Here is a 15,750-nt window from a genome sequence, read left to right on the forward strand (position 1 = left end):
AAGTCTGGGGAGGTTCCAAAACATGTAAACTGCCCAGTTACTATGCTATGAAGTCGGCACCCAAGCTTGTGCTGGGTTTAACTGCTTATATATTACTTCACATGCATCAAGAGCGCTGGGTGTTTGTCAGGGCCCGGCCTCTGTCCGGGGCCGGCCCTACCTCAGAGCTGGACACTTGCGGTGTCCCAGGCAGCCAGGTGCTGGATCCTATCCCAAGCTCCTCAAACTCACTAAGCAGGGATTGAGTTGAGAAGAAGGGTAAGTTTCCCTATTCCCTGCTTGGCTGCTATAAAAGGGAAATGTACTGTACAGTTCATAACGTGACTATGGGTAGAAGCTGAGCATGTTCCCACAATGCAGAAAAGGTGTCACATGGGTTAAGGCGAGTTGCTTGCCTTGACCCACGTGATTTTTCCCACGGGTTCGCATGCGGGCTGTAGTTGTGAGAGGTACAGTAATTTGCCTCCGAAATGCACAGTTTTTGTCTTTCTGCTGTGCAAAAAAATTTTCAAGTACAAATTCTTTGATGAATGCTTTTATTTAACAGAGGTGCTTATTCTTTACAACATTGCAAAATTTGAACAAAAAATATGAAGGTTGTGAGATGTAGTGAGGATGCACAAGAATGACCCATTTTTCGGGGTATCCCTCCAAATGCACGGCCATGGGAAAATTGCCACATCACCTGTCACTCATTGATTTCTCCTTCATCTTCGCTGTCTGATGCATCCAAACCCAAGTCAAATGACTCCTCTTCACCCTTGGCAAAGTCCTCTATGGCTTCTGATAGTTTTATGGTTGCCATCACCACTTTCTTCTGTGGACACTTTGGTTTTGGTGGCCATTTTGACTTTGCGACTTTCATGGCCTTCAGTTTCTGTGTTTCTGCTTCCCACTCTGTTACAGCCTTTTGATGGGTCTCCTTGGCCTGCTTCCAAGCCCTCTCTTCAGCCTTCTTCCGGACTGTACCCAATCTGCATGCCTGTTTGCACGCTCTTTTTGTCTGTTGCACTGCAAGGTGGTTTGCCTCATTCTGTGCAACAAGCTCTCGGAACTGCGGGTCTGTGAGGATATGAGGTAGACCATCCATAACTAACTTATGGTTCGTCTCTTTTTTCTTCTTCTTCTCCTTGTTTGCTAGCTGACGACGCAAGCGCTCATTGTACTGTGAGCCTAGGACCAGCTGAGTATAAGCAACAACCAGCTTTTCAGCAAGCTCGGCACTGTTTTCCTGAGCATCAAATAGATCATTGCACAGGCAGTGAACCTCTTCAAGAAGTGCCCATGGGTCCAGCATGCGACATGCTGCGGGTGTTGTGAGCCTGATGTGTGAAGTGGCAGGCCAAGGTGGAGTTTGGTAGATTACAGGTACCGGTTTATCTGTGGAATGAATTGGAGTGTTGCTGATGAGAAACCGGCCTGAAGATGACTCCAGACTCTTGTGCATGTGGGCTGCAAAGCTTAACCCTGAGCTCAAGTCTACACTGTCAGGGTGATCTGAAGTGGGGGTCCTAGTGGCAATGGGAGTGGTATTTGGGTTGGTGGATGTGAGTACAGGGTGAGTTGTGTTACTGCTCGCTGCAGCTTCACGCATGATTGCTGCAACACGTTTCACAGGTGTTGTTAATGTCATTGGGAATGACCCATGTGTCGAAAATTCCATACTGGGCTTCATCTGCTCTGTGGATATGACATCTGGGTTGAATGGTTCCATTCCTGTTGCAGCAAATGATGCCTGGATATTAGTGTGAGTGAATGCTTCCTCATGCGTGGCACCATAAATTTCAAGGAAATTCTGCTTCCCGACCCTCCCATGGTGAGTGTCTCTCCAGTGCTGGAGATGTTTAGTCCATGCACGCTTCAGGACTGAAAAAACAACCCCATCGAGTCCCTGTAGGACATGAGTGGTGTGTGCAGGGCAGCAGATAATAATAATTTTTTTCTTGATTGCGTAGTCAATGAGGCCCATGGTGTAGTGGGAATTGTGACCATCAAGGATGAGAAGCCGGTAGTCATTTTCATCAGTCAGTTTGTGGTGAGTTTGTTTGTCAAAGAGCTTGATCCAGTCAATGCCGATCTGACCATTTGTCCAACCCTTAGCTGATTTACAAATACTTTCCGGCAATCAGTAAGTTGACTGCTGCAACATAGAGTGTATAAATTTGTGTACGCTGCATTGATTGGATTATTTTGACACCACTTTTCCAGAAAATACTGTCCCTTGAAAATCACAACCAGTGGTAATTGTCAGGGCACACCCGCCTGACCCAAGCCCACCTGGGTCCACCTGGCCACACCTCACCTGCTACCCCACTCCCCATTCTTTCCCTCCCTCCTTCCCTCCTCCCTCTTTCTTTCTTTCTTTCTTTCTTCTCTCTCTTTTCCCTTTTCTTTATTTCATTCTTCCCATCATTCCCCTCCTGTTTATTCCTTCTATTTACACGGACCACTTCCTTTGCATCAATGTACCATTGACCCGCCTGACCCAGACTCCCCGGACGGCTCCCCGCTGTGCCTAGCACGCATGCCTGCACCGGATACCTTCGGGATCCCCCACAGGGACACCCGGATGGCTGCTGTCATATCCGTGCATACCCGATCCCGACCCGACTCCCGGACCTCCTCCTTCCCGACCTCTGGAGTCTTACCCTACCGCTGCCTGTTCCGATATTCACCTTCGGTCCTGGCAACACACCTCCTTTTACCTCCCATACCACCTCTACTCCTCCTTCCCTCTCCTCCCCTATCTCCGTCCGCTCCGATACTCACCTCGGACCGAACACCACCCCTCTTGCCACCCTCCTACTACTCCTCCTCCTCCTCCTCTGCTCCTCCTTCACAACACCTCCACCCTTCCGTCACCCTCCTACGCTTCCCCCATCTGCTCCGATACTCACCTTCGGACCTGACAACTCTCCTTCCCTCCACTCCTTCTCTCTTACCTTTCTCCTCTCTCCTCCCTCTGGTACCCCTCCGCTGACCCCCCACCAAGTTACGACCTTCCACCGCTGTCCCATACTTCATACTCAGGCACCGCTTGTATCTTTGCTCCGAGCCTCCATCATAGTCCCTACCTCGGACTTTGACTCCACCTCGGTCTTAGTCCATTGCATTGGTGACCTCATACTACGTAAACACCATTGCCAATATTCCTCGGACTTTCAACCCTGCCTCTGTAACCTCTGTAAGCTCCACAACCTCCGAGCTTCGCAGATCGCCTTTGGCACTTTCGCCACTTGTAATGTATCTTTCGTGTTTTCCCCTCATCCCTATTTGGACTGCTGCTTCTTCCCATTCTAGCCAGTTAGTCATCATCCCCACTTCTCCTCATCCTCCTGCCCCTCTGAGCCTCGCCCTCCCTACCTCCTTTCGGACGTATCACAGGTCCTGCCTTATGACCTTCGGTACCGCTCCACTTCTGTCTACCCTTTGTTCCTGTTCGGACGTCTTCATCCTGATTCGGATCCCCTTTGTCTCCTTGTGCTTTTGCCCCCTCCATTATATATATCGGCACTTGTACATACTCGTTTGGGGCTCAGTCCGAAATCAACCTGAAATGCCCCCTAGAGACTTCCTGCTCGCCTACTGTGAAATTAAGGACCAAATGGACAAACAGCAATGGCACAGTGCTCCGCTTGAGTCACTGAGGCCAAGGTCCCTCCACGCTAAGTCTCCGATTCCACTCCGGAGTCATCTGTTTCTGCCCGTTTCTAACAGCTGCAGCTGTGTCTCCAAGGATGACGTGGCATCCATCATGTGACTCAAGCTGCATGTACATAAATGTACCTGAAGTGGGAACCGAAGAAGTAACCTTCTTCTCACCTTTTCCACTTCAGTCTGAGTGGCCAGGGACAGCTGTCCCCTATCAGGCCTGCCAGCACGCATGCCCGATCTACCCCCCACGAGGTCTTCAGCACCGGGCGCTATACCCGGGCCCCCTTGACCCCGGACACATCCCTGACAGCAGAAGAAGGTTTCAACTTCATCCCTTCCACCCCTCCCCCCTCCCCTGCCATGGTGACAGAAGAGCAATATGACGAACTGCTAGCCCGGTTTCAAGAGCTGCAGGCTATTGTCGAGAGCCACGCCCTGAACCAACCTGCACCCACACCCGCCCCCACACCCGCCCCCCTGCCTGTGCCTGTGCCTGCACCTGCGGCTGCACCCAGACCCAACAGGCCCAAGGTCGCCCCTCCCACCCCCTTCTCGGGAGCCAGCGAGGATCTTGACCGCTTCAAAGCCGAATGTGGGATCTACTTCCATGTCCGGGTGGCTGAGTTCCCTAGCGCCCTCTCACAGATCCTCTTTGTGTTATCATACATGAAAGGAGGGACCGCAGGAGTGTGGGCCATGCAATGAACCATCACGCTGCTGATGGCCAGTTCCCCTGCACTCACCATGGACAAGTTCAACACAGAACTCGATGACATGTTCCAAGACCCAAACCGGGAAGCCACAGCCTGGCAGAAGTTGGTGAACATCCGACAGGGGAGTGACTCCGTGGATAAAGTCATCCAGGAGTTCAAGATACTGGGACCTGCCTCACGGTTGGGGGATGTCAGGCTAGTCGACTGCTTCGAGCAAGCAATTAACACCCGACTCCGTGAAAGTATCTACCGCCTCTGCCCTATGCCCACCACTTGGGCTGAGTGGAAACGTGAAGCCACTCTCCTCGACAACCAGTGGAGACGCTTCCAAGCAACCCAACCTCATGCTACCCCACCCAGACCCCCACTTCCACTTGGACGACCCCTGCCCACTACAACCCCCTCTCTCGCACGCCCTGCGCCCGCACCCCCACGACCCTCACCCGTGCCTCCACCCCCAACTCCGGCAGCCCGCCCCATGAGTGGGACAGGCCCCCAACCAATGGACCTCGATCGCTCGAGAGTCGACCAAAGGTGGAACGGACTCTGTTACAACTGTAACACCCCAGGACACATTGCGCAGGACTGCCCCCATCCCAAGGTCCACCTGTCAGGGCACACCCGCCTGACCCGGCTCCACCCGGCCCAACCTGACCCGGTACCCCGCCGGTCCACCCTTCCTTACCCCCTCCCCCTTTCCCTTCTTCCCCCCTCATCCTCCCCTCCTCAGTTTCTCCTTATCTTACTTCTCCTTTATTCTCCCTTTATTCTACATGGACGACTTCCTCTGTATCAATGTACAACTGACCCATCTGCAGCGCGCCCACCATGCACCCAGCCCGGGCACCTCGGGCGACTTCCCACTGTGCCCAGCATGCGCGCCTGCACCGGATACCCTTGGGATCTCCCACGGAGACACCCGGGTGGTTACGGCTGTGTGCGAGGGTGACGTGGCATCCGTCATGTGATCCAAGCCGCATGTATATAAACGAACCTGAAGTGGGAACCGAAGAAGTAGCCTTCTTCTCAACTTTCCACTTCAGTCTAAGTGGCCAGGGACTACTGTCCCATATCGGGCCTGTCAGTACGCACACCCGATCCGCCCCCCGCCAGGCTCTCGGTCCCGGACGCTATACCCGGACCCCCTCGACCCCAGACGAGTCCCTGACACCACCGGGTACGATGTCTCCACCCCGAGGACCTTCGAGTGCTGATGGAGGGACTGAGAAGGCAGTTAACTGAGGAACCAGAGACAGAGGAGAAAGGGCCAGAGGCAGGACCCCAAGGGGATTTTCAGGAAGGTGACTGGTGAGGGATGCGTCCCAGCTGCCCGTAGTGGATAACCTGTGTAAATACCGCAGTACATGCAAGCCAGCGCCAATGCCAAAATTCCACTGAGTTATCGCGAAGAAAAAGAGGAAAATCGCATCCTCAGCACACAGAAGTGAGAAAGACCCAGAGGTAGCACCCGAAGTGGCAGTAGCCCCACCCGCTATTTACATCCTCTCCAAACAATCCCCCAGGTCGCTTAACCTCACCGTGAAGCTGACTACCCTGACCTCCCTGGCCTCTGTGTCTGTGTCTGCCCTCCTGGACTCGGGAGCCACTGGGAACTTCGTGAGCCCCAAGTTCGTCCAGAAGCACAAGCTTGAAACGACCCCGCTCCTGCAGCCCATCCCTGTCTGCAATGTCGATGGGACCCTGAACGAAAATGGAGCTATAACTGAAGAACTAGAGGCTCTCTTGATGTTCGGACGGCACACAGAGTGAGCCTGTTTCGCTGTTGTGAACCTCGGGTGGCAATCCCTCATCATAGGGCACTCGTGGCTGCTCCACCACAACCCGGAAGTGGATTGGGCATGACAGAAAGTCACCATGTCCCGCTGTCCATCATCCTGCCAGCTACCACAGGCGTTAGACGATCAGAACCCTGAGCTAGAGCCTGGGGATGGGATCTACGCGGCAATCATCCCCCCAGGATGGGGCCACGACCTGAGGGCGACCACGACTCCCTCCCAGCGGATGGCCCAGGAAGCTCGTGAGCCGGATGCAGAACCCGCATTGTTCGAAGAGCTGGTACCAGACCACTACCAAGACTTCGGGACGTGTTCTCGAAGGAGGCCTTCGACCGACTGCCCCCCCGGAAGCCCTGGGACCACGCCATAGACCTGGTGCCGGATGCTAAGTTGTCCCGAGGAAAGACCTTCCCCCTCTCCCGCCCGGAGCAGAAGGAGCTGGACAAGTTCCTACATGAGAACTTACAGAATGGACGCATCTGACCATCCAAGTCCCCAATGGGGGCCCCAGTCTTCTTCGTCAAGAAGAAGGATGGGTCGCTGTGCCTGGTCCAGGACTACTGGAAGTTGAATGAGATCACCATGAAGAGCTCGTACCCCCTCCCACTCATCTCGGACGTCCTCGCCCACCTCTGCAAAGCTAAGTACTTCTCAGCCCTGGATCTCTGCTGGGGGTTCAACAACGTCTGGATCAAGGATGGGGATGAGTGGAAGGCAGCATTTGCAACCAACCGAGGGCTGTTCGAGCCCATGGTGATGTTCTTTGGCCTGTGCAACTCCCCTGCAACCTTCCAGACGATGATGAACGACATCCTCCGGGACTTCATCGACCGAGAGGTTGTCATCTGCTACATGGATGACGTCCTCATCTTCACTGCCACCCTAGAAGAGCACCGGAAGGTCGTCCGGGAGGTCCTGGAGACGTTGCGGAGGAGGAAACTCTTTCTAAAGCCCGAGAAGTGCAAGTTCAAGTGGACGAGGATCGAATACCTCGGCCTTGTCATTTCTGAGGGCAACGTTGCAATGGACCCGGTGAAGATCCATGGAGTCCTTGACTGGCCAACCCCAACCAAGGTGAAAGAAGTACAATCCTTCTTGGGATTCGTGAATTTCTACCATCAGTTTATCAAGGATTTCTCTGAGAAAGCATGACCCCTCCACTCGTTGACCCGGAAGACCCAAGCCTGGAGCTGGGGCCTGGATGAGGACCGGGCCTTCCATGCCTTCAAAGAAGCTGTCACCTCCGCCCCCATCCTCTCCTTCCCCACAGACTCCGGCTGCTTCAAGCTCGAGTGTGATGCCTCCAACTTCACGACCGGTGCAGTCCTCTCCCAGCTCCAGTCGGATGGAGAGTTCCACCCGGTAGCGTTCATGTCCAAGAGCTTTACAGATGTGGAGCGGAATTACGAAGTGTACGACAAAGAAATGCTTGCGATCATCCGGGCCCTCGAAGAGTGGCGACATTTCCTGGAGGGCGTCAAAGAAGAGGTCGAGATCTACACTGACCACCGGAACCTAGGGTACTTCCGCACGGCCCAAAGACTGAACCGACGTCAGGCCCGGTGGTCCCTCTTCCTCTCCCGCTTCCACTTCTCCCTTGTCCACCGCCTGGGAAGGCTCATGGGGAAGCCAGATGCACTCTCCCGCTGCGCAGACCACCCAAAGGGAAAGGATGACAACGAGGGGCTGACACTCCTCCAACCAGCCTGGTTTGAAGCCTGGGCGACAGAGGCGGTCTCAGTAGAGGGTGAAGAAGCAGGTATCCTAGAGAGGATATGCGAAGCGAAGGATCATGATGAGAAGGTGGTGAAGGCCATGCAAGAATTGGGGGAGGGGACGCTGAGGTCGGACGAGTGGGAGAAGCAAGGAGAGCTAGTCCTCTACCAGGGTAGGGTGTATGTCCCAAAAGACCTGCAACTCCACCATGATCTGGTGAAGCTACACCATGACTCGCAGGCAACGGGGCACCCGGGGCGATGGAAGACCCTGGAGCTCGTCTCTCGCGACTACTGGTGGCCCCAGATGGCAGAGTATGTTGGGTGATATGTACGTGGATGCGACACCTGCAACCGTGTCAAGTCCTTCCCTGCACGGAAGGTTGGGAAGCTCACCCCAAACAAGGTCCCCACCCATCGCTGGCAGGTAATTTCGGTGGACATGGTGGGGGAGCTCCCAGAGTCGAAAGGCTATAACGCCATCCTGGTTGTAGTAGACCACCTATCCAAATGCATCCACACGGTCCCCACCGTAACGTCAGTGGACTCAGCGGGTATCGCATGGCTCTTCTTAGAGCATGTCTGGAAACACCACGGGCTCCCTGAGGAGATCCTCAGCGACAGAGGAAGCACCTTCATCTCGCGTTTCTTGAGAGAACTTGCGGACCTCCTGGGAGTCAAGCTAACTCCCTCGACACCCTACCACCCCCAGACGGACGGACAGACGGAGCGGGTCAACCAGGAAATTGAGGCCTACCTCCAGTCAACCACCGCCAAGATGACTGGGCGGACTGGCTCCCGTTAGCAGAGTTTGCTTACAACAACCGCATCCACTCTTCCACCTGCTGGACCCCCTTTGAACTAGACACCGGGCAGCACCCCAGGATGGGGACAGAACCCACACACATGTCCAAGGTAGAGGCTGCCGATGCCTTCTCATCAAGGATGATGAAGATGCAGGAGGAGGCAAAGGCAGCACTGGAGCACGCGGCAGATGAGATGGCCCGCTACTACGATCAGGGCTGTGAGACAGCCCCCGAATACCGGGAGGGCGACCAAGTATGGCTCAGCACCCAGAACTACACAACCGACTGCCCAACCAAAAAGCTGGACCATAAATGGCTGGGCCCCTTCAAAATCACCAAGGTTGTCTCCCCCGCTGCCCTCAAACTCCAACTCACCGCACAACAGAAGGGGATCCACCCAGTCATATCCGTGACGAATGTCAGACCATACCGCCTGGACGAAGTCACAGAACGACCTGCTGACCCCTGCCCAGGCCCAGAGCTGGTAGATGGAGAGGAAGAATATGAGGTCGAGAAAGTATTGGACTCTAAATGGCTGTGCCGAAAACTCCTGTACCTGGTGAAGTTTGCGGGCTGGCCCAACTCAGAAAACCAATGGCTCCCCCACGACCAACTGACCCATGCCCCCGACCGGATTGAAGAGTTCCATCAGGCACACCCCCATGCCCCAGGCAGAGAGAGAGAGAGTCGCCTAGCCGCTTCGAGGCGAAGCGGCTTAAGGAGGGGGTGATGTCAGGGCACACCTGCCCACCTGGGTCCACCCGGCCACACCTCACCCGCTACCCCACTCCCCATCCTTTCCCTCCCTCCTTCCATCCTCCCTCTTTCTTTCTTTCTTTCTTTCTTCTCTCTCTTTTCCCTTTTCTTTATTTCATTCTTCCCATCATTCCCCTCCTGTTTATTCCTTCTATTTACACGGACCACTTTCCTTTGCATCAATGTACCATTGACCCGCCCGACCCAGACTCCCCAGATGGCTCCCCACTGTGCCTAGCACACGTGCCTGCACCGGATACCTTCGGGATCCCCCGTGGGGACACCCAGATGGCTGCAGCTGTCTCCGAGGATGACATGGCATCCATCATGTGACTCAAGCCGCATGTACATAAATGTACCTGAAGTGGGAACCGAAGAAGTAACCTTCTTCTCACCTTTTCCACTTCAGGTAAGTTAGTGTAGTTTCCCTTTTCAATAACAATTCACCTTTTCCACTTCAGTCTGAGTGGCCAGGGACAGCTGTCCCCTATCGGGCCTGCCAGCATGCACACCCGATCTACCCCCCGTGAGGTCTTCAGCGCCGGGCACTATACCCGGGCCCCCTCGACCCCGGACACGTCCCTGACAGTAATGAAGTCCCATCTGCACAGACTGTGCACATGTCAGGGACTGCGTGTCAGTTCACAACGATGGAGGTGTTCCTGAGAATCCTAGTCATTGTTAACACTGAGGTGCCATCCTCAGCAGAGATAAGGGTTATATACATGGGTACCGCTACCCACTAGAGTGCGGCTACAACGAGATAGAAGATAACCGATAGAATGACGACATGAAAAGATAGCTATTCATTCAGATAATCGTAAGTAAGGTGTGGGAAAGGGGTGACATGTGGACGGAAGATAGAAGTGGGAGCTAAGCAAGGGCTAAGCAAGATTACCTGCGTTCTTCGGATCACTCCAGATCGTCTTACAGCAACTCCCTTCCGGCATAGGGAGTCAGGGTAGCTGGTTAGGCCGTGCCCTGACAGCACATCACTGTGACATTCTCACGGTTTCCATCTTCAACAGCATGCTGCATCTTTGTTCCAGGGCAGGTCAAGACATGCTGTTTTGAGCCCTTCCCAATTGGGAAGCCGGACTCATCGAAGTTGTAGATGTTGCAAGGTTGAAATTTGTATGTATCCCACACCCTTTTGACCATCTCAAACCAGAGTCTAATGTTGGCAGGGTTTACTGCAGATGTGCGGACTGTGTCAAGTGTTGTGCTCCATTTCATGGAGATATGGTCCCCATACTTGGAGAGGAATTTTTGGGACCAGCTGAAACAGAACTTCTTTGCATTGGGGTCGTGGATGCGTTTGATTTTGAGTGCATAGGAAGCCAAAGCTTTATGAGTGAGAGGAAACCCCCTATCTGCCATCCCAATAGTAAAGTCGATTAGCATGAGGGCTTTGGTGTGGTTAAGGTTGGACCTTTCATTGGCGGATTCCAGCTTAGTTTTTCCACCTTTGACATGGTTTCCTAATGCCCTGTACCCAATACCAAACTGTTCTGCAATAACCCGAAGGCCAGCAGGCCTCCGACCTTCTTCTTGGGCGCTTTTTTGCTCTGCCAGATATGCTGCCACAGCGGCTTGTCGAGTCCCTTCCAAGTCCTGTACAAGCTTCTGATGTGTTCTTGCTTTAGAGCTTGCCTTTCTACCCATTCTTAATGTCGGCATGTGAAGGGAATGTTGAAGGGGATGGTGTCCAAAAGTGGCATGGGTCACGCTCAGCACATAGCACGACCCTGATAATTGAAAGCACTGCCTGCCTTTCTGGCAACAAGCGCTGGTCTCAAAACTTGTCAGTGTAGAGCTCAAGCAATGTAATTCACTATCCAAGTGCTTCTCTTCCTGAGTTATGTGCTATTTGACATCTCGTGGGACAAAGACCAATTGCACACCGTCAAATTTTCAAAAATTTCGCCTAAATTTAACTTTTATTCAAGATCTATGGAGTATTTTCTGCCCAAATTTCGTCAGTAATGTATAGGAGACTTCACTAGCATGTTCGAAAAAGAATGGATTGCCTTGCTTTGGTGGATGAGGAGAACAAGCACAGTGTGCATGTCACGGGTGTGTGCATTTCGGAAGCAAATTACTGTATGTAAAGATGGGAGGATCAGGGAAGTGGGGGGAGGTCAGGGAAGGTGGTTCTGGGGTTGTATGGTCAGGTGTGGTTGCCCTGACAGTGTTGCAGTCCAGATGGTGAAATGCTAGTTTGTGGCTTTTGTTTTGAAGGCATGGGTTTGATTCCCAGTACATCTTTTTTTTGTATTCCAAGCTGTGCCTGAATACTTATATGAAGGCATGGATTCAGTTTTATTTTTTTCTGATGTTCCTAATTTACTGGCATTGTGCATACTGCAACCAGATGGGAATGCAAAAACAAAAAACAAAAAACAAAACAAGATTTACCCCTAGTGGGAATCATGGCTTCAAAATGAAAACTACAAGCTAACACTCCACCATCTGGGCCGCAACACCCAATGCTTTTGTTGCATGCAAAGTAATATATAAGCAGTCAAACCCAGCACAGGCTTGGGTGCCGACTTCATAGCATAGTAACTGGGCAGTTTACATGTTTGGAACCTCCCCAGACTTGTGTTCTCAGACTTCAGTAAATGCCTAAGCATGTTGCCACCCAGAATGGATCAGACTTGGGTTTATCCCCGTGTAACATGTGACTTTTGTATTGAAAGCAGAGCATGACTTCTACATTTGTAATACAAAATTTGAATCTGGACCTGAGTATGTTGATCAAGTCAGACAAGTCAGACATATGATTCATGAGCCCGTGACAAGTACTGTGGTATAATGACCGTAAGTTCGGTCGCATGTTGCACAAAGGTTTTGAACTGAACTAAAAATAGTGTTGTTGCATGTTGCAATGGATATTTGAACTAATGAAGAAGGATCTGCAACTATATTATGTAGGCATATCAAGAAAAATTTTGGCCAGCCAATGCTGTCGTTACCACCCATCCCACCATCTATTTTGTGTCGCTAAATCCACAGGTTTCCTCATCCTCTCCCCTTGGCACACCAGCTCTGAAGGGATTGAATCTGCACTACAAGAAACCAAGCTGCTGTTGTAGTCATCATCCAACCATCACCAAGCGATGAATTAGAACCCATATCATTGGCATCCTCCTCAGGAAAGTCATTATCCAGTTCATTTGCAAGTGTACAGACTGGCTACCAGATGGAGGGCTCAGAGCGAGAAACTGCCTGGCAGAGTGCAGTGGAGGCCATGGTAGAGACTTGATGGCATCAAGACTAAGTGGAGTGACAGTGGGGGGTTGTGTCATATCCATCTATGGCCATCGCCCTCCACTACCTCCAATCCTTCCAGACTACCTCCACTCCTTCTTCACTAACCTCAGAGCCCCTGTATTCCACAATCACCTCTGACTCCCTCGATGGTCACCACCCCCTCAATTCAATATATTACCTATGCCTCCCTAAGTACAGAACCCTGAAGGCCTCCAGACAGCTCCAACGTCTGCTAGTGCACTCCTGCCCCCACTGGGCAATTCACTTGCTTGCCCTGCAAGTCTACCTTCGGGCCTATCCCTCCTTTCCATTTCTGGGTTATAGCCAGCTACTCCGCTAACCCCGTAACCCGACTTGTTGGTAATATTCAATCAGCTAATGTTTAACTCCGCTAGCTCCGCTCTGCTCAGCCCTGCCATTCATGGGCCCACCCTCGCTGTAACTATATATACTCAACTTGTACATAGGTTACACCCTAGTGATCAAATCAACTAGAGTTGATCCCCCTTTTTAGTTCTCACTGCCAGTAAGTAAATCCGCTTCCGGTCTCTAACAGGTTGTATGCAATGTGAATCAGGACATTCTCGGGTGGCAATGGTGGAAGGTGAAAATTGAGAAATGTTGTCAAAGGGAGTCGAAGGTCAGGCAGGAGTGTCCCAATAAACAATGGTGGAACATCCTTGAAATCACAAGGTTTGGATGCAAGCAGTTCAATATAGCTGGCAAAAGCGAAGGGATCCATGAGTGTTGCGAGGCCAAAGGAAATTTCTGGCTTACTGTATCTATCAAAGGATGATTTTCCATTCTGGTCATACTCGGAGATGTGGCACTAAGAAGAGTACAAGTGATAGACAGTGAACATGATTGTCGCATGTCGCACCCAAGGATGAACTACGCCAGTAGCGCCCGGCAATCCCCGAAAACCGTGGGAATGAACCTATGGTCGTTATACCACAGTATATTATTTTTCGGTGGCTCATTCCATAACTGCTCCACTCTCAAGTCATCGCGTACAATCAGATAATTCGCCAACTCATTGTTGACTTATGCTCAAACTAGTTTTAAACTCACGATTAAAGTCGATTAAGATTAAACATTATTAATGCTTTCGATTAAACAACACTGACACAACAATTGAATATTGTTAGACACAAGTGCCTTCATCTGCCAACTTGAAATCACCAGGACTGAATGTGAAAAAAAACCTTTGGGTCATCTATGAATGCTGCGCAGGTTACAGCGATGCAAAGCATGCCCTCTAGTTCAAAGAAATTTTCTTGCTTTCGGCACATGATCTTTTTTGCGGGACGTGCTGTTTGGCGGAGTTGGCCGAATTTATTGTGTCTTGTTTCCACTCTCTTCGGTTGGCTGTCCCCCACGAAACCATACACCGTCTCGTCTACCACTTCTAGCATGAGTTGGATAGCTCGCCAAGCGCAAAGCGCAAGCGACCAAGTTACCACGCCCTTCCACGACATCCACGCCATTGACCTGAGAATCCGTGCCCTTACCACGATCCTGTCAATTCTTGATCCTCAAGCTGGCTCTCCTACCAAAGGTCCCTCGTCAATCGAGTTCAAAGTTGCGATGCATATTGCCACGCTTCTCACCCGTGGTGCGGACAAGAAGAGAGGCAGGATGGGGCCGAACATTCGACCGATTGCAGTCGCCACGCGAACGACGGTGGATTCCGTGAATATCCTTGCGACGATTGATAGAGATGACAACGGATATCCAGATACCCCTGAGAGTGGGCTCTCAAACGATTTTGTTGTCACCCAAAATCCCACATCAGATGATGACCCTAATGGATTTGGTGTCACTGTGACTGAGATTGAATCTAATGATCTAGACGACGTCCAACGCGATGAACTCTTGAGCAGGTGATCAGCTCCCCTTTCTACACGTCGCCCTGATTCATCATTACCATTGCCTTTAGCGACCGCCCCCCAGAGGATATCACTCTGAGTCAGCATGCAGCAGACGTCATGTCTTTATTTAACAATATCCGCACCGTACGGCGAAGTGGACTCGAACAAGCCCTTGCCGTTCGACGTATCACTACATTCATCGTTTGGCGATGCGCACCGATCATCTCCCATCGACTCCGATCTGACAAGTTCATCTTTCAAGATACGACATTAGATAAGATTCTCCAAGGATGGAAGCCTAGCGACGGGGACCATTTTGTGAAGACCGAGTGTGAACTACCACAACGCCTTATTGACCTATTCCAGACGATGGGTATCCAATGTCGACAGTCCAACGGGAAATATTTCGCACCATGGACGAAGGACATAGCTCCAGCTTGGATGGAAACATTTCTATCGTGCCTATCATTGTGCAAGGATTGTTTCAAGCTGGAAGACAAGAAAGTGGCAGGCAACACCACCGTGGGCGCGACAGTTCTAAAATTGCTCCAAACATTGGTCGAATCAGAGGGGTTCAAATATCTGCTTGAACTGGAGTCTGTCAAGGCTATCCTGGTGTTAAATCGTCGGCGAGGTACAATATTTTTAGTGTCTCCGTTGTCCCAACGATCTAAAAGCTCAACCTCTTCATCACTCGCTCCAATACTGAAGACTCCGCCGATCCCCAAAGCCAGACTTTCGATGACACACATGGCGACAATTTAGAGCTCACCGCTGAGACAGAAGAAGACTCGGTCGCTCTTACCATGCGATACCTTGGTAACGCCGTCGCATGGATCACGGCAACAGAATTCTTATTTTCCAGTTCACGTCTTCGACATACCCTGAGGCTTCGTCTCCATCTCGCGATCACCGCTCCTCCTGTCGATCCGAAAGAAATGGCAAATGCACTAACAACCTTCAAGGATATATTCAACAAATCCCTTAAAGACTGGGAGGATCAATCCGAAGGCCGCGACCTGAGGGTGCATTCAGTGTACGAGGAATGTGTTGAGAAGCTTCGAAAGTCCGGGGAGTTTCATGGCACAGTCCACTGCGAGGCATCTCTGATGGGTGCCATTGTACAGTACAATGGCCAAGCTAATAACACACAGAATACCCAA

At 51.7% G+C, this 15,750-nt stretch overlaps 1 protein-coding gene across 1 annotated transcript; it reads left to right on the top strand.

The window, feature by feature from the left end:
* The first annotated feature begins 14,044 nt into the window (after positions 1 to 14,044).
* On the top strand, positions 14,045 to 14,785 carry EI90DRAFT_2098086 (uncharacterized protein). The gene has a single exon (XM_039052578.1). The coding sequence runs from the start codon at positions 14,130 to 14,132 to the stop codon at positions 14,601 to 14,603; it is 474 nt and encodes a 157-aa protein (XP_038922039.1). The 5' UTR covers positions 14,045 to 14,129; the 3' UTR covers positions 14,604 to 14,785.
* The last annotated feature ends 965 nt before the right edge of the window (positions 14,786 to 15,750 follow it).

The sequence above is a fragment of the Cantharellus anzutake genome, assembly GCF_015039405.1.
Source record: "Cantharellus anzutake strain C23 chromosome Unknown EI90scaffold_5, whole genome shotgun sequence".
Classification (NCBI taxonomy): Eukaryota; Fungi; Basidiomycota; class Agaricomycetes; order Cantharellales; family Hydnaceae; genus Cantharellus; species Cantharellus anzutake.